Genomic DNA, 26573 nt, shown 5'->3' with positions numbered 1-26573 from the left:
AAACAATGTTCTGTCGGCTAGCTTACTTTAAAAACTTTTCTTGGATTCCCATCTTATCACCATTACGAGCTCAGCTCTGAGCACATTTCGTATTCTTCACGTTTGCCGCTTAGCCTAGCATCGATCTCTCCGCTCGAACCCAACTCTCTTCTCCTGCTGTTTATCTTCAGCCGCAGTAAAATTCAAGAGGCGTAGCCCCTCCAGTCCTGCCAACCTTGCATCAAAACTGCTTTCCGAGAACACACAATCGCCATACAGGTACTGTTTACTTGCGCAACCCCGCACAAGTCGCGCAGATTTCATCCGAAACACAGCGAAATGAAACTTTAAAAAGCGCGTCACGTGTGTTGTGTTGTGTTGTGAAAAAGTGGCCCAATGGAGGCAAAAATCTCACATAGTGGCCTATTGGCTCGTAGTCCTGAAGGACATGCAGCTCGTGGTATGCAAATCAAGGGCAACGAAGATGTGTGGGTCGAAATACAAGCCAACACCTTTAGAAATTGGGTGAACGAACACCTGCCACAAAATTTAAGGGTGACGGATTTGGCACAGGATTTGTGTACGGGAGTGAGGTTATGTGCGCTGGTGGAGGCGCTACGGGGACATCCCCTAAAACCCGCGTGGAATAAGAGACCGGCTAACCAACATCATTATTTGGAAAATGTTACCACTGCTTTAAATGCTGTCGAGCAGGATGGGGTCAAGTTAGTTAATATCGGTAAGGACCACAGAAGCTTGGCAAGCTTGGCAAGCTTCTGGTCATCCCTGACCTTGTGCGTCTAGAAGTGACGTCATTAATTAACATTATGTAAACACAATTATAATTTTCCTGTATGGCTATAATTTCCGATTTGACGTCCCACTCATTAATTTGGGTTTTCTGGTCATGAAAAAGGCGTTACATTTGTTAATTAATCACAAATTAAACAAGACGAAGTTTTCAAAGATTAGTACAATTAGAACCTTCTATGGATAAAAAAATAACGAAGAGCCCAACCTTTAGATTTCTAGAAATTATGATTCAACTCATGATTCAGTTATTTTCTTCTTTTTGACTTTTCCATAACTTCGCGCTAAACATTTTTGATCTCCATATAAGTCCAGGTGGAAATGCTTTTCAAGAACACACGCAATTATTATGACATGTAAAACCGGACTTAATACCAAGAATATTCAATATTGATAATTATATTGCTTGTTTCTCCTGTGCGCTCTTTAATCCTTGCAATTTATCTAATTTGTTTACCACTTAAGGTAATCTAGGCCAATTATATCAAAATCGCTATAATCTTGAGCAACTATTTCCTGCGGAGCAAATTTATTTGAAATAAAAACATTCGGACGACAGAGAATTGGTTTTGTCGTAATTATTATTTATTTCTTAATAACTAATTTAATAAGTTGAAACAAATTCCATTCTTAATTGATTTTAACAGATATTTTTGTAACAAGTGTTAAAATCAGCCACACTGTAATAATATAATATTCCGTTTATCAGATGATTGGAAGGATTTGAAAAAATATTCAAGGAAACTGGGTACGAATTTTTACAAATTATGTCAAATTCCGAAAATCTAAATCATCCAATCTTAGAAGATTAAAGTGTTGTTTTGACAATAATAATTTATTCATTTTACAAGGTCTGTTTAATTTTTATTGGTAACCATTCAACGTTGACATTCTCGAGATTTACATGTTTTCCGCTTGTGAAAAATAAATGAAAAATTTTTTGTTAGACATCTCTTATTTTAAATAAAAACTGGAATAAAACCATTTCAAATTGACAAATAGGAACAGATTAATGTTTCTGATCCAGCAAATTTCTATTATGTTACATGGCAACAAAAATGAAAAACAAATATTTTTGTTTTCTTCCGAAATGGGAAGATAAATATTTATTTGATGTTCGTAAATTATCATAAATTTAACACTAATTTATCATAGCTTTGAGAAATTGTTAGGAATTTTAATTAGCCAACATGGATAGACAATAGGAAAAAAACAATCTAAAACTATTGCCTGATCAGTGTTACAAAGACAAAAGTTTCATGGAAATTAAATTTTTGGAATTAAAAACGATTTGTTTTTTGAAATTTGGAATCAATACAAAGGTAAATTACCTGTCTTTAAATAAATTTTTACATACTTTCAAAAATAGTTTTTATATTTATTAAAGTAATCTCTTTATTTTCGGATTGTTTGGTTAACTCTTTCCATTTCAATTCTCTAGAGCTTCTCTAGATTTGGAATTTTATATCCTTTAATTTTGGACCCCAATTCCAATTTTCTTCAGATCATTTTTAAATATATCTGAACCCTGACCTAATAGAGCAAACCAGGCGATGAGCAAACAGATATGACGATCAGTCGATTGATTTCCATAATGTTCATTCAAATGACGGGCAATTATATTATGACACCGATAGGTTGTTAATGTTATTAATTTATTAAAAATATTTTATTGAAAACTTTCATACTCATCTCGAAACCACACTTGTTTAACAATCAGTCAACATCGCAGAAGGTGTGACTTCCTGTCTCGATCTCACGATTCTTTTCTCCTGTTTTTTCCACTTGATGCAATGATATTGTCAAGAAGAATAACAGATGAAAAGGGAAAGTACACATTATTTATACAACGAAACAGAAGTATGCATAAATTGATCAAACTTTACATCCAGCATTATTTTTTGCTAATTTGCAACCACGAAAAATGCGGGCATTTGATTGCCAAACACAGTTATTCAGCCTGAAATGATTGTCAATCAATAGAACGATTTTCCTTTCGTACCTAGTTTGTTTTTTATTGTTTACATCGTTGTGTCAACAATTAAACTCTCAAGTGCAAACAACACATCAATGTGAAGGTCGCAGATAATGCATTCAAACATTTTTTTTTTAAATTCCAACATTCTTCTAATTGTGAGCGTATAGTTTTGTTGTACTTCATCAAAGCTTCAACAGATGCTCAACTCAATGCATTTATGTAAGCATTATTCATTGCTTTGTGCAAGGATTACACATGTACATGCACAATGATGTAAAAGTGTTGCAGATTTATTTCATTGAACAAGTTGCGTCACTTTTATCTCGTTCAAAAAACGAACAATACCAAGTCCCCAAAACTCAGATAATATCGCTCCAAATGTCGAGTTTTTAAACTTTTGCGCAATAAGAAAAGGAAAATAATATCGAGCACGTCTTGTGAAGCAACAATCATTTTTTATAATCGGTTTTAAGTTTTAATTAGGTCAATTCATCGTGAATGTGAATGGATTAAAAGAATCCCACACTATTAAAAGTTCTCAAGAACCATAATCTCGTACTATATAAGTAGGGAATTGTGTTTCTAAGAACCACACTTCGATTTCGCACCGATCTATATTTAGAAGTCGTACCATGCACCTCTTTGTCTGTGGGTAAAAATAATAAACTAAGATGAAAGATAAACCACTCCCTCCTGATTAATATCTTGATAGAGCCGGCAGAATTGCTTCATCTCAAATTATGCCCCGAAGCTGAAGAGGCAACTCCACTGAATTTACTCAATTTTTTGAGACGTAAATCGTCTTGTTACGAAGGTCCAACGGAAGCTTTTGGACATTGTTGAAATTATCAATTATCAAGTGTGAGAAGTGGCCTTGAATATTTTTCAATGAGCGCACTAAAAAACAATATGTAGGATTCGTGGGAGAAATAATTCCAAGCTCCCACTTTTCGCTCTTGAATTTAACTAACAGTATTCGTAATCAAACCATTTCCGCACCTTGCTTGTAATCATTTGTTTTTTTTAAAAGAACAATGGCAATCGAGGTTCAAATTTAATTACTTTTAATAACCACAATGAACCGAGCAATAATTAGAAACGAATGCTGCAGTTAGTTGCTTGTTTAAACTAAACCATTATTGCATTACAAATCGTTTTGTTTGAAGGTAACAACTCTCGATTGGCGCAAATTGTAGACTAATTCTCCCACGAATTTAAATGAATGAATTCTAACAAAAGAGCAGCCGTCAACGGTTATAAAAATCAGATACTTAACGTTGTCCTTCGTTGTCAAGATTCAAGGTAAAGCAGACGACGCTGAGATAAATACCGAAAGATCAGTTCTTACTGACATCAAGTTTATTTTTAGTCAAAACAAATTACAGTTGCGACATTGTCTGTTTGTGGTTGTTGATAAGTAGGGTATGTCCATATTGCCAACTTAATTGCATTATTGCCATAATTGTCAGTATCCATGATGCTGTTATTCTTGTAAAGCAGACAATACGACATTGGATTCACGGTTTTTGTGCAGGAATCTTTGTGTAAAATTACATAATTATAGTAGCTCTACTTTACGGTGGTTAGCATGAAACTTGATGCACTTGATGTGGAAAACTCAACTCCTGACCTGCTCTGCTTGAAAAATATTGTTTGATTCAATAGGCGGACAATAGATTTGTGAATTCCGTTTGCGGGAAGCTTTCACTTGTAGAAACCGTCCGTTTTTCAAAAAGCAATAAAAACTTCGAGGAGTGTTAAAGAACGATATTTCTGATCACGAATAAACTAAATTTTTAACAAGAATTGAATTAATTCTCACATAAATTGTAAACTAAAAACGCGGTCAAAGATTTTATCCCAGTTCGAGTCTCATTAAAGGAACGGCTATGTTTGGTTCTTTACTAAAATATGTATTTGGGCTAAGTAAATCGGAGAGTGTTAACATTCTTGTCAAAGTTATTTTTACTCAGATGTTAAAAATTCAACAGAAAGCTAAATTGTGTCACTTGGAAACATTGTGAGCAGAATAAATAAGCGGATTTCCCTACATTTTAAAAATTTATATATTAGACAAGTTATTACACAAAACCAGCGGTTTTTTCAAGCAGTCTTTTATTTGTTGACAAAGTGAAAAATCAATAAACCGATCGCCAAACATCAAATTTAACAGGATCCAACTTATGATACTGCACTACTGAAGCAAAATTTACTGGTAGACAAAAACTCAAGAATACATTAAACGTATTCTGAAACCCAAATTTTATTTTGGCCTTATTATCAGATTTTTTTATTAATTAGTTTACAGCAATTAGTTTACTAGTTTACAGCAAATTTGTGAAAAAAAAGAATAAATCTTTGAATCCTGATTTAAAATCTTTTCTTAAACAAGCCAAAATTATGATTAAATATGATTAAAAAATTGTCCGTGTCCAATTAGATACAAAATTCTAGAGCAAAACAAATAAATTCTAGAAATTTTTACTTATTTACAGTCACGAATTTTGGCAAGGTTACTACTTTTGCCATGTTTATTAATCGTGCCCAATTACGATCTTCTAGACCAAAAGAGACAAATTTTAGAAATTTTTATTCAAAGATCCATCCTTTCTTTAAAGCAAAATGGAGAATGTGATTGAAATCCAAAGAAGAATGATTTCATTGGCTAGGATTGTCCTTATCAAAGTAGTTTTTATAAAAAAAAAAGAACCCAAACAACTGACTCGGTCGTAACTCTTCTTTCATTGGCTGGATGTTGTTTATTGGATACATTTCTAAGCTAGTTAATTCAGGCACAAAAAAGCATCAATTCATTGGATGATTTTTGGCCTTTCCACAAATACGATACCCATTTATCAATTTTATCGTCTATTGACGTTGTTACATCCTATCCATCTTGCAAAATCTATACCCATAACCCATGACTAAGAAACATTCCTACTTTTTATACCCACACGTAATTATGTTCTGTGAAATATTGGTAGATAGTACAGTGCCATTTCTGTGCTCAAAAAATCCATTTAAAGCTCATTAACTTTATTAGAAGCATTATTAATGGTAGAAATATTATCGTGTCACAAATTTTGCCACAAGACAATAAATTTTGTAGCACTAACATTTACTTACAATTTATTTTTATTGCCAGTTACCTTTACATGAAATAATAGCACATTTTCTCCAAGGATTTAAAATCAAGCTAATATTCAACTCACGACGTTGTTTGACATAAAACAATTAGCTTTTACAAGTAAATGTTGTCAATTTTGTGCAATAAACCTAACGGTAATGATTCTTAGTTGGTTTTAAATTGTTCGACAAAAAAGTTAATACTTCATGATTAAATTTGTATCTCCTGACATCTTGAAGATTATAAAAAGTCTAACGGAAACTGCGAATGGCTCAGGCATTAGATCACACTGCATAATGTGGTCTTGTGATGATCTAAGAGGTGTAAAATTTATTTGATACAAAAAGTTACCTTCGTTCATCTCAGGATTTCATTATAATTGCACGATAAGAAGAAGGTGAAACAAATTACCATATGGTTATCTATTGATTACTTAATTTTACATGAAAAAGTACTACCTGTAAGATGATGCCAAGGTTACCAGTTGCATGTCTCTTCAAAAAGACTCAAGAGTTCAATGATGTGCTTATTAATTCTATTCAAATTCAGCTAGTCATTATGGGAAATTACTTGATACTTTAGCAACCGAAAATCAGAGGTTCATTCTGTTAATTACGGAGTTTTTGGTATAGAATTAGCACGTACAGGAATATTGTTGGGATGAAAAATGAAGGATACAGGAAGTTATCATCATTTAGTGCTATTGCTCCTGCGTCAGATGGAAAGATTGAATTTATTTAAACGTTCATTTTCCTACGAAAATCTGTTCAGTTGTCATGAAAGTAATCAGTGAAAAAAAGTTCTATGCAATACCACTTAGCACGAATCGTGACATGGACAATTAAAGTAACAAAGCTGATATTTTCGTTAAATTAAGTTCTTTTGCGTCATCTCATGTTCTTGAAGGTGTAACATTAAGATACATTGTTGGAGAATTTCCACACAAATGTTTTAAAGCACCTCTTACTACCATTTTATTAGCAAAGCCTAATAATGCCATAATAAGATCATTCTTGTCCAGTCACTCTGCTCTTCATGGTTAATTTAAGTAAATTGTTTAAATCATCGTAATTTTGTAATTTATTAGACAAATGACACGCTTTACAGTGACATGCTGTAATTATCAAGTTCAAAAACGTAAAATCTTATTATTAGGTGGATAATAGCTTTGATGTCATAAAAGACGGTGCTTATAATGAGACATTTGTCATACTTGCTTTGTGCACTAATCCAATTTATGTTCAATGAAATGAGAAATAATGAGCACAATGTTTTTAGTTTACGATTTCAAGACTGACAAAACGTCATTTTTCCTGCAGAGAATGTAGAAATGTACAAAGGAGTAATTTTTGACATTAGCAACATTTGAAAGGAATAAGTTAAATACCTACACTGGATACATAATGACAATTTCGTTAAATAGATGGCCTCACAAGCAACTGTCAATTTTTTTAGTAATCGCAAATTTAAGTTGCAATGTGACAGTTTTTTTTTTGACGTTTTAGCACTTACAAATGCTCTGCAGGAAAAATGAGGTATAGACAATAATTTTTTTTTCTTAAAAATTCGAATGTTACATATGCGATATTACATATTTGAACGCATTATTTTTGCATTCCTGTCGATTCTTTTCGAAAATAACTGCGCATACCGCTTACCTGTTCTCGTATACTAATTGAATTTATTATGATAATTAATAGGAGTATTTGTAATATAAGCCTGGTAGGTGCAGTGAATAACAGGTTATTATTTCGATACCAGTTATTATATTTTTAGTTCTTTTCGCACTACTTTATTATAAACTTTCATAATATATAATTATGTAGTAGTGAAAAGGCTTTTGTTTTTACAAATAGTACAAATTTAATATGTAGCAACCACTTAAATTCCAATTGTAATGCATGGCTGACAATTTAACATTTTGTTACAATTAAATTACAATAATTTGTACATATATCAAAGCTTGCTTTGACAACTGTAGCAAAAATTGTAGCCAATTCTAGTCAAATTTTGTTGTTTGAGTCATATAAGTTCAAACCCTTTTAGGAATAAAAATTCCCAGTCGTCAGTCAAACCAGAATATAATTTTTACCATACTTTGTTATTAATATTTTATCTTTTTAAGGAAATGTCGACATCGTCAACGGCAACCTTAAGCTGATCTTGGGCCTAATCTGGTCCTTGATCGTGCGCTACCAAATCGGCCGCTCCAAGTTCCCTCCGCGAAAATTGATGTTAGCATGGCTCCAAGCGGTTCTACCAGAATGCAGAGTAAGCAACCTAACGACAGACTGGAATTCCGGAATTTTGTTATCGGCTTTGATTGACTATTGTCAACCTGGTCTGTTCCCACACTGGAGAAAGTTAGGTGCGCAACAATCTAAATTATTCCAACAACTCTCTGAACTGTTTTTTTTCAGATAAACACAATAATATCGAAAACTGTCGACGTGCCATGGATCTAGCCCAACGTGATCTAGGAATTCCTGCTGTCCTTGAACCGGAATATCTAGCATCTCCGTGGTTAGACGAATTGTCGGGCATGACGTATTTATCGTACTTCATGAAGCCTGGATCTCCTGGTTTTCATGCTACTCTGAGATGGGTTAACTCGAGATTGGAAAGATCTGTTAATAATTTCACTGTAAGAGGACGCATGACTTTACTAACATCTATCTATGAGCGCTAGTTAAGAAAATAGAGGTGTTAAGTTGCGGCGGTATGGTGTGTAGAAAGTGTAAAAATGTAATTATCTTTATGTTTTAATGAAGAGTTTATTATAGAGGAAGAATGGGATATTAAGGAAGAAGGAAATTAAGAGAAACTGTGGAACTTAGACACAATATCTGTTTTTTTCATTACCGCCAGATTGTAGTTCTGATTGGCCTTATTAATTTATGATTACAGTTACTCATCAGGATGAGTAATATGTCTCGGTCTCCGTCTCCTTGCTAATGGCAGATAAATAATTTGACTAATTCCAATTTAATAACCTTAAGTGGTTATTTAAAACTTTATTATGATAGCGGTAACTTTCATGGTTCACGAATAAAATGCATGTAATTTGCATTGTAACACGAAAATGCAAGAGTGGTTGTATACCTAACAAAATTACTCAAAGATAAATGCTAAACAAAGCAGTAAATTAAGAATTTTCATGAGCTACGGCCTCTAGTATAATTTCCACTGATCTCATACATTACTTTTGACATCGTTTTAAATTATATTTCGAAATTAAAAAACTGAATTCATAATGTTATAGGTAATTCTTTTAAAATGTATTTGGATGGTTGAGAACGTGAAACAATTCTGTAAAAAGAATAAATATATATCTATACATATTAGTAGAGTTATTATGTTTTTACTTACATGAATTCGTCTAAAATTCAACAAAATTATGAAAATAATAATAATAATAATCATTGATGAAATGAAATTTGTTCCAATTCCAAATATCCTATTAAAAATATTTTTTGATAGATTCTGACAAGAAAGTTAAAGTTTGACAATAATGAGATAAGATTTCTAGGGCTAAGTATATATGCGTTAATACTCTGAAACGTGTCTCATGTTCTTCACCAGTTGAAAGGACTGTAGCTTCTAGGTTCATTGAATATCATACGGCCACGCGCGGGGCAAGGCTTAGTAAAAATGAAAGAGTAGTATTAATTTATTGAATTAAACTTAAATTTTCGCGAGTCTCTTTCGTATTTATTTTTTACCATTCATCTTGTTTCCTCTCCACTTCTCGTCCTCTGGTTGTTTCAAGCAGCTTTTATTCTTTCCATATTCGCCATTTTATCCCTTGTTAACTTCGACTAGACTAGTTATCTCAAAACTGTTCTTTTTAAATTTATTTGATGTTTTCTCTATTAACTGCTATCATTATTTTTCCATAAATAGGAAATACTTCTAATGTGTACTTAATAAATAGGAGTAATTATTATTGTACTTTTATATTTTGTACCGACTTAGTACTAAAAATTGGAATTTTCGTAGTTTTGTTTTTTTGATTCTTAAAAGTTTTTTTGTTTTTTTTCCTAAATTACTCACTGGAAATTAACTTAAAATCATATTTTTATTTGCAGCTTATCTTTTCGGGTCTCAGTGCAAACTATGTCCACTTTTCTTCCACGTTTCATTGTATCTCTTTCATTGTAATTCAATTTATCAATAATATTTTGTATGTTTTGTCGTTTAACTTAAGGTTTTATTCCCTCCGGTTAAATGTTCAATTTCCTCATTGAAATTAGAAGTGAAACTGATTATCGTTTTAATTGTTTTCTTGAAACCTTGAAAATCACATTATACACATAAAATTTAAATATTGTAAACACAAACACTGAACAATAAGCTAGTAGTACTATCAATATCGTAATTATTATTAACTAAGTAAAAGTAAAATCAATCAAAACACGAATAATTTTACCATGGTCGAGGTTTTCAACTCACCTTCGCTGATACCGAGAGTACTGTTAATGTACTTTTATCGGTACAACTGATAAAAGCACCATTTCAAGCGTACTAGCCGACTTTCCTCAATGCTAACCTTAAAAAGAACCTATTCTAAAAGATTTTGTATTCCAGAGCGACTGGAACGACGGTAAAGTAATAAGTGAAGTAATTCGATCTTTGGGTGGTTCCGCTCCAGCTCCAGAAAAGTTGCGAAGTGAGTCCCAGTACTGGGAATCCAACCTCCACCAAGCCATCGAGGCTGGAAAAAGATTAGGTACGTTGAAATGCTCTTCCTCTGGAAATCCCGGTCGAGCATGTTTCACACTTCACCTATCAGTCAGACGTGCATGAAAAAAATGCTAATTGTTTATGACTCAGGTGTGCAACCTATACTATCAGCCAAGGACATAGCCGACGCACACGTTGAACATTTGGGAGTGATGGCGTATGCAGCACATTTCCAGTGGGTACCAGAGAGGCCACCATTACACGATTTGATTACCGTCTCACTGAATTCTACATCGGGGAGAGTAGGAGAGTCTGTGAGTAGTCTTAAAAGCTCCATTTTTATTATAAAATTATTGGTAATTATTTTAATGTTGAATAATAGAAAATAATAACACATGCATGTACATTTGAATTGTTGTTGCTCGGTAAGCTTTACCATTATTGCATGCCCTTCACTGTTATTACAAAACATTGCTATTTGTTTGGACTTAAGTACTAAAGTACTATTTCTTGTCCACATCCGCGCCAAAATTGCTTGCTTTAATAAAAAACTGTAATTACGAAGTGTAAACAATGGTGAATGTACCATGAACGGGCAAATTTAAACGTGTGTTGTGTTGATACACCATTTAATTTCACTTTTGTTTTGAAAATTCAAAGAACATTTACAGTGATTCTTGGTTCAGCAATTTACTTCTCATTTCATTATCAGCAATATTAATTGGATTTCCATGTGGGGTGGTAAGTACCGGACGCACATTGAATGAATTATAATTAATTCATCTTCATAAGTACAAATTGGTAATATTATTGCGAAAAATTTTGACAAAACTTTATGTATTTTTGTACTTTTCGCAACACGTAACACGTCATATTAAAATTGACTTGACACACATTTGGCTTTTATTATAATTAAGAAAGTTGTAGCGCAACGATATTTATTCCAGTTTTGCATTACCATTAAAAGTGACATATTGTTTCCAGACACACTTCCAAGTCAATCTTTTGGACTCCTCCTTGTCCTATTCTTACGTTTCCGTTGAAATTCGTGGCCCCGACAATAAAATCTACTTGGTGAAAAACCTCAAGCAAGGAAGAGGTGTTTTCGTGCCGCAGAAAGTTGGCATGCATGAGATTGTCGTGAAGTACGAAGGACAAGAAGTTGTTAGTGGTCATTATTTCCGCGTATTGCCGCAACTAGTCGAAGTCGCACCTCCAGGGATGGCACCTTGTGCTTTGGGATCTTTGGTGCAGGTTCTTGTTAACGCCACAGGTTTGATAGTTTTTTTGTGGGGTGTCTGAAGGTTAATAAATGTGTTTAGGGGCTCCGAGAAGAGAGGATATTTTGGTTACAGCTTATAGTCCGACAGGAAGACCTTTGGATTGTCCGCTGAAGACCATTGATGGGACTAATAGTGCGACGTTCAAGCCGGACGAGCCGGGAGAGTGGAGGATTGAGATTACGTACCAAGGGAAGCAAATCCAGGTCTGTTTTTAATTTAAGCCTCTAGAATTTGAATTATGTTTGCCTCTCTGTTATTATTAAATTAATAGGTACAGAAATACAGAGCCTAATATACTAAAATTATTGCGTCAATTGTAATCCTTTTTGGTACACCACAAGTTCGTTACATTTCGGTATGAATAGACTGTACCACACGCCATGGCAGTATAATTAATAATTTACCCATAATAACATGTCATATTAGACAACACTGACAAAGCAAAACAGAAAAGCTAAAATATTGACGTATTTATATCCTTACAGAGAACACACAATGGGTTCAAATTCCGGTGGTTCACCCGACCAAAATTCTTTTACAATTTTTTTCCTTGATTTTAGGGCGGTCCCTTCACATGCTCAGTCTTCGACCCGAACGGTGTCCAAGTCTCCGGTTTGGAAGGCGCTCTGCCCTTAGTACCCCACAGTATAGACCTAGACTGCCGAGGAGTAGGAGTGCCCGGAGAAGTCTTCGCCGACATCGTCCACGACAAGCGGTCCGTGCACTGTAGAGTGGAAAGAGTGGATTCCTCTGGTCTCCTCTACAGAATTCACTTTACCCCAAAAGAAGTAGGAAAGCACCGCGTCTACGTGTATTTTAACGGCTACGATGTGAAAGGTTCGCCTTATATGATGAGAGTAGGAACCCAAAAACGATCAAAATCCTCCAGCAGTCCCAGTCCCAATTCCACATACCGACAGAGTCCCACTAGTCGTTATTCTAGTTCTAGTCCTAGTCCTATCAACCACATGAAAAATTCGAGTTATACTAGCTACCGCCAAAATGCTAGTCCTGTCATGAACGAAACGCACAAGTACGCCCAGGAGTACCATAAAATGTCTTTGGCGGAAAAGAGAAATTCTCCCAGTTTTAACGATCGTACGAGCAGTCCCAGTTATTTAAACAGAACAAACAGTCCGAGTTACATGCAGAGAACACAGAGTCCCAGTTACATGCAAAGAACCCAAAGTCCCAGTTACAACAACAGGTCGGATAGTCCCGATTACATCACCAGTCGAAGACTAAATGAGAAGCGCTACGACACTTCTAGTCCCAGTTTTGCCAAAAAGTCGTCAGAATATGATACCAGTTACACGTCGAAGATGTCGTCGATGAGAATTTCTGACTCTAGAAGTCCAAATTTTATAGAGAGATCTAGTCCGGATGTGGGCTATAGCACGCGCTACGAAAAAAGAGTCAACGAGAGTAGAACCTACTCGAATTCTTTTGATCAAAACGATGGAATTGATACTAGTCCTATTGTTAAAGTTTCGGCCATAGCAGATCAGTCTTCAGCGCGACGAGACTCCTGGGATGCCATAGCTAAAACCAGGAATATTCTTTCGGAACGAAGTTTAGAATCCGTCGCTAACTTAACAGATGCACAACTGGACACAGATTTGAGACGGAGGAAAGTGGAGGAACACAACAAAGCGTTTTCCCAGGAACAAAGCTTCTCGTCCCAAAAGTACTCGAACAATATTGACATCTATGGGGAAAGAGACAAGTACGAAAGTCGGTCACCATCAGGGTACAGAACTGGGATAAGAACCGGAGGAGCCTCTTCGGTCAAAGTTCAACCAGTTCCAGATGGAGTCTTAGGACAACCAGTGGAGTTTGAAAGTAATTTTTCTAGAATCAAATAAATCTAGAGCTGATTTTTCGTTTCTAGTCGATGGCAGTGGGGCTGGCTCTGGTGACTTAGAAATCTTAGTAGAGGGTGGTCGCGTCACTTCCAGTGTTAGAAGTCTCGGAGGACAACGGTTTAAGGCGGCATTTACACCACACCAAGCTCTTCCACACAGAGTTGACATTAAGTTTAACGGTGAAACGGTTCCAGGTAAGTGCCAAATTTATTACGTCTGGATCAAAATTATAGAAAACGATTTCGTAACGGAGAGGCAGATGTTGGCGGAAACAACTCTTCTTAGCGGTTTTTTGTGATTTATGAAAGTTTACAAGTGGGATTCCGTCTCCTTCACGTCGAAGGCAAAGTGCGTGGAGGAGTTTGGTCAAAAATGTGCAGATGCAGCTGTGGGTGATGCTTATGATTGATTAACATGTCGATACCTAATAGAACTGTGCTGTGGGCTGAATTCTATAGAATAGCTGTGACCAAAAATGATGTGTTTTCAAAACGTAACCGGTTGAGATAAATTAATTCATGTAAGCATATTATGTCATTCTGAATATTCATCTACATGCGCTCGAATTTTTTATTTATGTTTTTGCTAATTTAATGTTTTTTAATTTAGAGTGGGTTTAGCGCATCAGACTGATGACAACTTTAATTATAGTTATTGAAGTGGTTTTCGATGCAACAATAAAAAGTGGTTTTGGAATTTGCTGCTCCGAATAAAAAGCTCAGAGCTACGTTACCATTTAATCAAAATTTAGATTAAGCACAGCAGAATCTGAATAACAAAATTCTAAAAAATATAGGTACAACTGAAAAAAATTGCGTACTAACAGCTTAATATCCGATTTTTTTTAAACTTACGAAATTTCTAGAACTTAAAGGGCACATAAAAAGGTACGACCAAACAACATGCTTAAAAACTTGAGTTTGCTTAAATAATAAAGAACAAGACAGAGTTAGAAGACCGTTAAAAATAAATTGTTAAACAAACTTCTGCGAAAAAATCGGTGGGAACAAGACAAAGTTAGTTTGATGACTTTAAACCGAATTCTTCAACCGAATAAAATATTTCACAACTCTTCTAAACCATAAATGTTTGCAAAGAATCTGAGTTTATTAATATTTTGTGTGTGCATCTACCGTGAAGTTGGAAGAATTGTTACGTAAACCGCTAAGAGATGATATAATAGGAATTTAAGATAATTTATATCCCACTGGAAATGTTAAGTGGATGCCAGTTTAACAGAGGTTACTCCTAACTGGGATGAGTTCGCATATGGTATAATTAACTAATTATATCTAAAAAAACAGCGGAGCTATTAATAAATTCTTCTATGCCATTAATTTTCGCAACCAAATTTGGTAGCACGCACGATTTTTTTTGAAAATCGTACAGTTTTTGAATGAAACTTCGAAAGGTGCTTGTGCCATAATAAGAGTGCTCTATTAAGCGTGACAGGTTTATTATAAGCAAATTGGTCGTAAACGATCTCGTAAAATTTAATTGCTGTTAAATGCAATAAGTGTGCATGTATATTCATTTTCTGGTGTTTGTATAGCCTTTCTATTTATTTAACTTCACCTGAGTCTTTATCCAAAAGTTTTTATTAGCATTGTTTCTTTACCTGAGTCGATGTAAAAGATACAATTTCTAAAAACTCTCACAAACGCTTGTCAATCATACAACTTAAAAGGATATTAAAAAACAGGAAAATCCTCTTTCACACAGATCATGCCATCAAGAGCGATTGTGGTATCTGACAAAACCTTTAATTTTCGCATTCTAAAATAATTACTACCTGCAACGACACCAACAACGAAATTTTCCAGTCATGTTCCTTTCAACTTCGTTATTAGAGATATTCGTTACATTGAACTCAGAAATCAAGTTTTTATAACAAAAAAAAAAGAAATGTTATATAAGCATCTGCACATTTCTATGACCTAGTAATCGGCCAAACCTAAGCTCACAGCTAATCCCAACAACAATGCAGAGAATTTCACCATTGACCCTAGAAATCTCTTTTGTCCGATTTATCAAAGCAAAGCAAAGTGAATACATTCTGAAACTATTTCAATTAGTGTCTAGGAACAATAAAGTCGTTCTTTCAAAATTTGCCTTGGTTTGAATAATTTGCATTTTTCCAGTCACCAACAACGTGACTAAAATTAAATGCCACAGTATTCAGTTATTTCTCCTTTTTCCGCTTTCATCTGTACCTGCGCAGGTACGACTTCTCACAGTTCAACGTCCCACTTGATCTGTATTTTTGAAATGTTGCCGAAGAAGTACGTTTGTTTATGTCCAAGGAATATGAAAATACGAGATTATGTGTTTCCGAAATCGGTGAAGCGTCTCAGTGAGCATCACCGGAACGATCAGTAGTACTATTTTCAATCAATGGCGTAGGTCTTCATTCTCTAAACTTGAGAATAAGAGAATGAATGGTCTTTTAAAGCGAGTTGAAACGTCAACGAACAACTCGTCAAGAGACGTCCGCGTTCCCTTTGAATTATTTTCTTGTGGAACATGTAAATTTCACTCGGATGAATGCTCGTCGGTCGCACGCCACTGGCTTTGCGAGTTTACCTGTAGTTAACGTAGGAATGTCGCTCGCCTCTCACCCCGCCTACTGGATTGTGTTGCCCACAGCTCTATCCAAGAGTAGTACCAGTCAGCGTGTTACCATTGCGGACGTTCGACTTTTCATCTCGCGAGCGACGTGTAAAGAAACTCTCTTTTACTTATTTTCTTAAGTATCAAGTGTAGTACCGTGAAATGTGTCGTACCCGATATCAGTGGACCATGTTGGTGGGTTAACGAAGACGTTTGTGCTTTTAAGGAAGTCCCTGGCATGTGAACATCATGTCCAACTCCAATTTGTCAGTTTTGGGAGAGACAACTCGGCTAGTACCGGCCAATACTTCCGCGGTCTTCGAAATTATCACTAGTACCAATGTAGCACCTGAAGATTTGCTGGTGCATGTGATTGCACCGAGCAAAAGAGCAGTGCAAGCTAGGGTGCTACCAGGAAGCAGGACAGGAGTGCAAAGTGTGGAGTTCGTGCCCACGGAAGTTGGTACTCATATTATCGAAGTAACTGTCAATGGAGATAAGTTACCATCAGGACCTCTTATTGCTAAAGTTTACGATGCTGGATTAATACAAGTCGCTGATGTCAGCGGAGGGGTTGTCGGACAACCTGTCCAATTTAGAGGTAAGTCTGGTGAAATATTTAGTAGTACTTTTGTGAAAGTCGATTTATTTATCGGAATTAATATGTATGGAATCACCCAAGTACGACAAAACCTCCGAAATTCTTCAGTTATTCGATAACTCGCCAGGAAGAAGTTACTCTTCTTCTTCGGTAAGTTGTAACCGATCCATTCATACTTTTTTAGATGGTACTTGTTCAGTGATCCGAAATCCTAGCTCACCTTGAAGTTCAGGTGCAGCTTAATTATAGAAAGTAACGTATTGTTCGTGATAATTCACTGTAACATATGTTTACAAGTATTTTTATTTGTTTGCAACATTTGCATCTCGTACTTTCGCAAAAGTATAGTAATCAAATTAAACAAAAACAAAAAAAAAAAGGAAACGAGATTTTTCATCTTGTTGTAATATCCTGCTCAAGAACTATTTGCTTAGTGCCGGGGAAGTAACAAATCTGGTTATATTGCAGTTCCTTCGTCTTTCTATATCCTTGACTCGTTTATCAAGAGTACATTTTTCTGGTAGTACCTGATTTCTGCGAGTTTCTGGCGTGATGCCAGTGATCTCCTTTGAACTTAACCATAACAATGAATTAAAAAGGTTTTGCTTAAAGCAAAAAAATAATTAAAAAATGGTACCGTTTGAAGATGTTAAAAGTGTCATCTTCAAACGGTGAGAACTAATTTGGTGCCCGCAAGCAGTAAAAATTGTGTAATGCACTTTTTTTCTCGCCATGACTGAAGCTTTTTGCAACAATCGGTTTCTTAACTTGGATAATAGTTGTCTGTTTGGTTCCACTAGAGTGTCCTCAAAAATAACAAAGATCTAAATATGAGGATCTATAGAAAGTTTTTTCTAATGGTTTTTTTAATGGTTGAAATATTAAAAAAAATCTTCAGAATGGGCAACCAAATAAGTTTTTTGCTAATGAATAAATCAGATTTTTTTAATTCCCCTTATTGAAAGGATATTACTCCAAAGTGTGAAATCCGCCCATCTAAATCCATTTTAACAATTCCTTATTTTTTAGTGGACGCCAGCCAAGCCGGTGAAGGACAGCTCGAGATTTCCATCAACGAAGGCGAAGTTCCCAACCACGTCCAAGTGGTCGGCGGTGGTCGTTGTCTCGTCTCCTTTACCCCCGACCAAGCCAAACCCCACTTAATAGACATAAAATTCAACGGTGAAACAGTTCGAGGATGCCCTTTTGTATGTTCAGTAGCCGACACTAGTAGAGTAACCCTAAGTCTCTCTCACTTGGAGCTAATCCCTGTAAACCAACCTAGTTCTTTCCATATGGGAGTGGCTGGAGGCGGCGCGGCAGAACTCGCCGTAGCCGTGCGCGGCCCGATTGGAGAACTCCCTGTAAAAGTCACAGGCGACATCCATTCTGGCTTCACGGCCGAATTTACGCCCGCACAAGTTGGTGCTCATCAAATAAGCGTAGATTACAACGGAAGAGCTGTACAAGGCACTCCTTTCATAGCCAAAGCCTTTGATTCTAACAAAGTGACTGTTGGGACTGTGGCTAGAGGATCAGTAGGACGGCCTGTGACTTTCTCAGTAGATGCTAGCGAGGCCGGAGAAGGAAATTTAGAGATAACCATAAGTGCAAGAGGGTTGAATATACCAACTCAAGTGCATCCTCAAGGAAATGCGAGGTTTGCTGTTAGTTTCGTGCCAGCAGAAGCGTGTGACCATGTTGTGAACGTTGCTTTTAATAAGAGACCTGTGATGGGATGTCCTTTAATTGTTAGTGTGGGTGGAGGAGGAAACGGACCGAGCGTTACTTTACCAGGACCCGGACCTGTACATAGACCTAGTACTTTACTCATTAATCATCCAGGAAGACTAGAAGATATTGAGGTTAATGTTGAGGGTGAGGATTTGTTTATTTCATCAGTTGCACGGTGGGCAAAAATCGCAATCTAGCCGGAAAATGTAAAAATACGAAATTCCAATTCGGGCTTTTTCCTGCTAGATGCATATAGCCCTCCGCGGGTTGTGGTTGTAGCTTGGCATCGCCAGATTGAATAACAGAGGCCCAAATCATCGCCTCTGTGGCACACCGACCTTATTCAATCTCGCAGGGGTTCGCTTCTTGTGTATATCCGTGTAGATAAGTTATTTTGTGTATAATATAAGAGAAATGTACTCATTTGTATGTGTGAAATATAAGCATGCCTCCTTTTACACTCTTCGTTTTGTTGTTTTTTCACTGTCATATCACTGTCTGCACTCTTTTCATTTTTCAGGTCACCGGCGCCTTTTGTATTAGCCAACTTTTACTAACTCTATATCCTACTTTAAAATCCTTCTTCCCTCACCTTCTAAAACATTTTTAATAAACTTTACGATTGTTAATTTAATTCTTTTCATGGAATGTTTTATCATTGGCCGGGCTCTACTTATTACTCATAAAACGTCAAATTTCACGAGTGGCGTGTTCATTAAAGATGCTAGTCCTTCGGCATTGAAAAATAATTTCCACAAAGCAGCGTGAAATTGATTGCATGCAAAGATTAAAGCGTTCGATTTACAAAACGATTTCTTTCATTTAATTATTAATAAAAAGTTAATTTGAATATTTGCACGGTTTAAATTTTGTCTAGTTCAGTAGAGGATTTAATCCAACAACTACGAATTAAATCAACACGGAACAATTACCAATAAATTAAACTAAAGCGACTTTAAAACGATTAAAACTTTCGATTTGTGAAATTCAATCTATTATTACCGAACAAATGCAGTTTAATCAGAATTGCGTGGAATTACTTCCAAAACTAGAAACCAATTGAAATCAACGGAATTTCTTCCGGTAATTCTATTTTCTCTCGGCGGGATGCAGATGTTAGAGTTATTATAACAATTACAAACTGCAAGCTGTAATTTCAGACAACTTTCTAAGCATTGTTGTGATGAAGAAAAATGTTTATTCGGCTTTGTTTTTGTAAACAATAACACATTTTTTTCTCAAGTAATTGAGACTTGGCACGGGACGCACTAATCAATTTTATTTAAAAGTGCCATTAATTTTGATATTATATTTATAGTTTAGACGAATTAGATTTTTTTTAACCTTTACAACATAATGTAACCTTGATATTTGAACCTGAAGCATGTAGAAATAAGCAGCTACTACCTCAATTGGTAACACCGTCATAAACATTTAAACTAGCGTTATATAATTATTAGTGTAATGAGTTCTAAACTGCATGTGTCATCAATCTAATTAGCACTTAACTAAGTGACTGTCTGCACAGTCTAGAAACATTGAAATAAAATCAAAATTTTAGATTAGGTCTCGTAATCTAACGTCTTAATAATGTTGTAACACTGCCACTTAACCGTAACAAAGTTATATAAACAAATTGCTTCAGGTAGTAGAGTTAGAAATAGTAAATAACTTCCTATAAATAAACGTGAAATTTGATGATTAATGCTTGCGTATCCATCCCACTGACCTACTAACCAAAGAAATTTCAATCACACTTGATACACTTAACAGATGTTCAATTTAGCTCTTAGCCAGTCAATTGCTTTAACAATTGATAATGTCTAAATAATTTCCGCTCTTGTCTATAACCTTCAGCTTTCTATTACTGTCCTCTTCATTGGGTGGATTGTGGGTGTTTCACACTTTTCATACATGCACATGAGTACATTTCGATGCTAAAACATTCCATGACGAAAACGGTGCTAATTATTGACAAAATTAACGACAAAATGCAAACCCCGGTCAATTTCCCGTTATCCATCCTTAAATTAATCGTCTCGGACTAGGCCCAGGAGGTCAAGCAGTACCAACTCAAGTACAACCGCTGGGAAATTCCCAATTCCGAGCCGAGTTTGTTCCGAGAGTTGTCGGGGAACACAGGATCAATGTGAGCGTTAGCGGAATTCCCACAGCTGGGAGTCCATACGCTGCGAAAGTATACGATGTCCAAGCCATTAAAGTTAAAGAAACATCGAGTGGCGTCGTTGGAAAGCCCGTCACTTTTTTGGGTACTACCCTTGTAAAAACTCGTTCATTTTTTAACGTGGCATTTTTTAGTGGAAACAAGTCAAGCCGGTCCTGGTAACCTGGAAGTTACAGTGAACGGGGGCAGAGTACCTACATCAGCACAAGCGCAGGGTCCCCACACTTATGCGATTTCTTTTACGCCGCGGGAGGCAACAGTACATTCGGTGGATTTAAGGTTTAATGGACAAGATGTTCCCGGGAGTCCTTTTAAGTGTAATGTTACTCCAGCGGCAAAAATCATTGGACCGGAAGCTTTGGATAAAGTGTCGGTTGGGAGAGTTTGCACGCTGGTTGTGGAGAGCCCTAATCCACCAATTGTGGAGATTTTGGGGCCGGCAAGAAGATCTCTACCAACACAGGTTTGTATTTTCGTGTATTCATGACTCAAGAACGGAAAAGGAGACCGTTATAATATTCTTTTATTGTTGCATTTGCATAACATGTGCATGTGTATAATTGGTGAGCAACTTAATTATGGCACATTTTTCCCATCCAAAAGATTTTTTATGGTTTGGGTCTCCGGTTTTTTATTATTTACGGATCGTGTTAAGTTATTATAACTTGTTTTTCTTGGTATAGGATTACGATTTTTACTACGACGATTTGCTTTACTTTCACATTTTTCAAGTATACTTCGCGTGTTTTTTGAGGATTATGTTAGAGAAGGTATTTCCGGAGACACTGGTTATCATAACTTTCACATTCCTACTTTGTTTCCTTTAGTTATTCGGTAGATAATAGAATTTTTATCGTTTAGAAAACAGCAAAGAAAAATTTTACTTCTTCATCTTGCCATACAATTACCGAATTAGCCCCATTACTCATAAACAGCCCAACGAGAGCAGTATAGCCCCAATTTCATAGAGGCAACACTTAAGTTAACATGACAATTACTAAATAATACATGAAAGTAAAGGTACTTACCCCAGGAATGCAGATCAGGCCCCTCTTTAAGCCAACTAGCACAAGAATTCATTTTTCGTTTAAAACATAGCGCCGTTTTGAACGCCACATAACCTCACTTTTTTGGAACATAAAAAATTTAAAATTTTGAAGATGCGCGATTAAGATTATGTGTCTTTTACACTTTTAACGAATTTAACACGAAATTACAGGTAATTTAGGATAAAAACACGCATTTTCACACATTTTTCACAAAATTTTAATTCTTGAATTCGTATCAGGCAAAATTATTGTCACTATTGTCACCAACTTTGATAGATAAGATCCCTAAATCGTCTTGGGATTTTGGTCGGCACTTTTCGATATTTAAACATTGGTAAATAGTTCCTGGTCTAAAGCACGACTAAGTCGGTTTTATATATTTTTGACAAAAATACTACTTGTTTCAATGAAATTAATTTTTTCTTACTAGGGGAATGGGATTTTCCTCCTGTTCCTAGAAGTGTTGGTACCTACATTCAGGAGGGAATTTTAAAACTTGAAATTTGCTTTATAGGAAAATAAAACATTTATTGATTCCATTACATTTGGGCTCTCCTATAAAATAACTTAATTGTCTTCATTAAATATAATGGGCGTTTTTATGACTAAAGTTTTTATTATTGTTTAATCAAGAAGAATATGGAATTTCTAGAACATTTAAGTAGCATTTGCAACACATTTCAAGAATCTTTCTCTTTGCTTTGACCTTTCGGCTTGCAAACTACGTGTTAGAATTCCGTTACAATATATCACACACGTATCTACATAAATGATTTGTAGTTATGCAGCCCAACCCTCTTCCTCCGCATTCTTTTTACATTAACATTCTTCAAGCAATTCATTCAACAACTCCAACTTGCAGATAACGCCCCAAGCTGGTTCTCCAGGCAAATTCGACATTTCCTTCACCCCGATAGACGTCGGTGACCACAGCGTCGAAGTTCGACTCCCAGGAGGCCACATCGAAGGAAGTCCCTTCTTAATCAAAGCCTACGATGCTAACAGAGTCACAGTGACAGACATCACCGATGGCGTTGTCGGCAAACCCGTTTCCTTCAGCATCAACGCATCCCAAGCCGGTGCTGGAAACTTGGAAATTATTGTCGCCGTAGGTGGAAGGAACGTTCCTAATTTTGTCCAAAGCGAAGGCAATGCTCGCTTCAAAGTAAATTTCAAACCAACAGAAGCGGCGACGCATACTCTCAGCGTGAGATTCAACGGTCAACCTGTTCCGGGATCTCCTTTCAGTTGTAAGGTGAGCCCGGGTAACACTCAACCGCGAATTCCGGTTTCTGGTTCTGGGATTGAGTTGGCGGCTGTTGGTCACAGCGCTGAAATTAAGATTGAGGGAATTGCTGGGGGAGAACCGCAAGTGGTGACGACAGCACCAACTGGGAAGATTATTCCAACGAAGTTGACTGCGAGTGGAGATTCGTATATTGCAAGGTTTACTCCGGAGATGGTGGGACGGCACTCGGTGGCGATTTTAATTAACGACCAACACGTCATTGGGTCACCGTTTAGTTGCAATGTTTACGATGTGAACAAAGTCATTGTTTCGGGGCTTCCTGGACGAAAGTCCCACGATCTTAACAGAATCATGAACGATCTGAGTAGCGATGTAGCGACCGCTGAAGTTGGCAAACCCGTGACTTTCAGCGTTGATGCTGCTCAAGCAGGAGAAGGTACTTTAGAGCTGGTGGTTTCAACACAACACACTACCATCAAAGCAGAGGTGGTAGCGTGTGCGCGAGGGTTGTACGACGTTACTTTCATCCCTCAAACCGCCGAAGATCATTTTGTCAACATAACATTCAACGATATGTCGGTGGTGGGAAGCCCTTTCCATTGTTCAGTCATCGAAGCGACTCAGTTTGTACAAATAGGAACTATCTCTTACATGGATCTACCAAGCGACCAACACAAGCTTGAAATTACCGATAGCAACAATCATCACGTCAAATACGTGGTCAACAACTCCAAAGCTGAGTTTAATTTAACCCAAACTGGGACTTACCGAGTACAAATTTACCGCGGCCATGAGATTATTGGAACTCGTACTATTCATGTCTTTGATACTTCTAAAATTGATGTTATTAACGCACCTGAAGCTTTATGTCACCGTCCTGCTGTGATTGGCGTCAACATGAACAAAGTCGGACCTGGAAAACTAACAGCGTCTGTTAAGGTTGGGAATAGAGACGTTGCCCACAGTGTTAGACAAAGTCCAACAAACCCTAACATGTGGGAGATCGTCTTCCATCCGATTAACGCCGCTCCACATCGTATTAACCTCTTCTATAACAATGTACCCAAGTTTGGGGTGCTGGAGGTTCCTGTTAAAGGTCCTGGAAACGAGCCTTGGGCTGGTGGTCTTGGTCTGTACCAAGCTCGGGTAGGAAAAGTCTCTTCTTTCCATATTGACACTCTCGGACGAAGTGCTAGAGAATTCGACGTCGTCATTAGCGGACCCGGCGGTTCTGCCATCCCTGTGAGGTGTTACCAAACAAAAACCGGGAAGTTACAAGCGGAGTACACAACCAGAGAGGTTGGAAGCCATAAAATTGAAGTTCTTCACCAATCCAAACCTCTCAATGGTAGCCCGTTTGTTTGCCAAGCGTACGATCCTGAGTACGTGCGAGTTTTGGATATTCCTCACATCCAGGGAAATGTCGGAGAAAGAGTCACCTTTAATGGTAACAACAACACTAATTTTATCAATTTGCTCATTTTTAGTTGTAGTGTCAACAAAGGGCTCAGGAGACGGGGAATTAGAAGTCCAAGTCACTAATCCCATTGGTCAGACCATGTCAACTCAGAGTCAGATCGTAGAAGACAATTTGAAACAAATTTCTTTTATGCCGACAATGGCTGGTTTGTACCAAGTCGTTATAACCTATGGAGGCGTTCCTGTGAAAGGCTCGCCTCTTGCTTTGGGCGTTGGACCTATTGGGCCAACACCTCCACCGAGAGCTGTTGGAAAAGGTCTAGAGAGTGGACAGGTAGGAGAAAGAACCTCCTTTACCATCAGCAGTGTTGTCCAACCAAGAGTTCAAGTTGAAGCTGTGGAAGGAAACATTGATGCCCACATTCAGAGTCCTAAACCTGGCGAGTACCTCGTGTCTTACACACCTAAATGGGTTGGGACTTACGATGTCATTATCAGCATTGGACCTAACGACGTAAGTTGTTCATATTTAGCCAAGAAAAAAATTAAGAAGTTTTTTTAGCTTCCTGGATCGCCCTTCCGCCCCGTTATTGTAGATCCAAAAGCCGTGAGACTGATTGGAGGCTGGAACCAATACTTAGACGACAACGGACGATTGAAGCTTCCAGCAAAATTAGCCTTCGATATAGCCAACGCCGGTCCTGGAATCTTAGATTGTAAAATCTCGGGTCGAAAGATCAACTCTGAGAAAGCAGGAACTAGGATAAAATACGACATAACTGGAGAAGGTCTCAACTCTGGAGAACATGACTTGGATATCAGATTTGCGAACATTGTTCTTACACACGCCCCTAAGTCTGCAATCTCGCTTGGTGACCAGGTGGTGTTAACTGGAAGAGGACTCGCTAATGCTCAGTGCGGAGAACCAGCCGTTTTTACCATCGACGGTTCTAAAGCAGGAACAGGTAATTTTCACCCGGCGCCTCCACCATTTCTCAATTTTTTTTATTGCGTTTTAGGAAACCCAGAAGTGACCCTCCACGCCGCCGACACCAATCTTCCTATTCCCGTGATGATCAGCTTAGCCGGCGAAAAGACCTGGAGAGCGACTTACACCATCAACAGTCCCGGCAACTACCTTCTTTCCGTTCTTTGGGCAGGCCGTCCCGTCAAAGGCTGTCCTTTAATGGTAGAAGCTAAAGGAGGCGCCGACGCATCAAAAGTCCTCTGTTCCGGCGAAGGCCTCCGTCAAGGCGTAGTGGGACGTGAAATCCGCTCGTGGATTGACACTAGAAGAGCCGGTCCTGGCGAACTCACAGCTCATTGCACCGGTCCCCGCAAAGTGGCTTATTGCGAACTATACGACCACGGAGATGCAACTTTCACTCTGAACGTAAAACCACAAGAACCTGGAAAACACGCTTTGACCATCAAGTATGCAGGCCAACATGTTCCTGGATCTCCGTTCACTTTAAGAGTTGCTGGAGCTCCTGATGCTAGTAAAGTCCGAGTGTATGGACCTGGGATAGAACACGGTGTGCTAGCCACTTTTCAATCTAGATTCATCTGTGACACACGAGGGGCTGGAGCTGGACAACTCACTGTAAGAGTGAGGGGGCCGAAAGGGGCGTTCAGGGTAGAGATGCAGAGGGAAAGTCAGAAAGATAGGACCATCCTATGCAAGGTATTTTTTTTTATTTTGAAGGAGTGAGTTTAAACTGTTTTTTTAGTACGATCCGACTGAGCCAGGAGATTATCGTGTCGAGGTGAAATGGGCAGGAGAACTAGTTCCGGGTTCACCGTTTCCTGTTATGATTTTCGATACACAAGAAGAACTGAGACGATATATTAGTTCGTTGTAGATTTCTTTTAAACCTGTTTTATTGTAAATTTATATCTTGTTGTAGTTTTTTAAGTAATTTATGTTGCAATGGTACTAGGGGACTGGTTTATTAATGTTATGTTAGAACTAAATGTGTTTTAATATACTTACTGACAAAA

General features: G+C 37.1%; 1 protein-coding gene across 1 annotated transcript; it reads left to right on the top strand.

The window, feature by feature from the left end:
- The first annotated feature begins 236 nt into the window (after positions 1–236).
- On the top strand, positions 237–26573 carry jbug (filamin-type immunoglobulin domains fbug). Its single transcript, XM_088037559.1, has 18 exons — positions 237–718; positions 8020–8262; positions 8315–8538; positions 10482–10623; positions 10728–10891; positions 11562–11850; positions 11900–12063; positions 12421–13702; positions 13752–13919; positions 16562–16936; positions 17966–18814; positions 20719–20940; positions 20990–21318; positions 22767–24600; positions 24647–25086; positions 25135–25537; positions 25592–26256; positions 26303–26573. Exons 1-18 carry the CDS (start codon positions 376–378, stop codon positions 26432–26434), a joined length of 8268 nt encoding a protein of 2755 aa, XP_087893685.1. The 5' UTR covers positions 237–375; the 3' UTR covers positions 26435–26573.

Source organism: Gnatocerus cornutus, chromosome 5, assembly GCF_029298725.1.
Source record: "Gnatocerus cornutus isolate USDA-ARS CGAHR chromosome 5, icGnaCorn1.1, whole genome shotgun sequence".
In the NCBI taxonomy this organism is placed as follows: domain Eukaryota; kingdom Metazoa; phylum Arthropoda; class Insecta; order Coleoptera; family Tenebrionidae; genus Gnatocerus; species Gnatocerus cornutus.
Note: the sequence above shows the minus strand (reverse complement) of the source record. Positions and strands in the feature narration are given on the sequence as shown.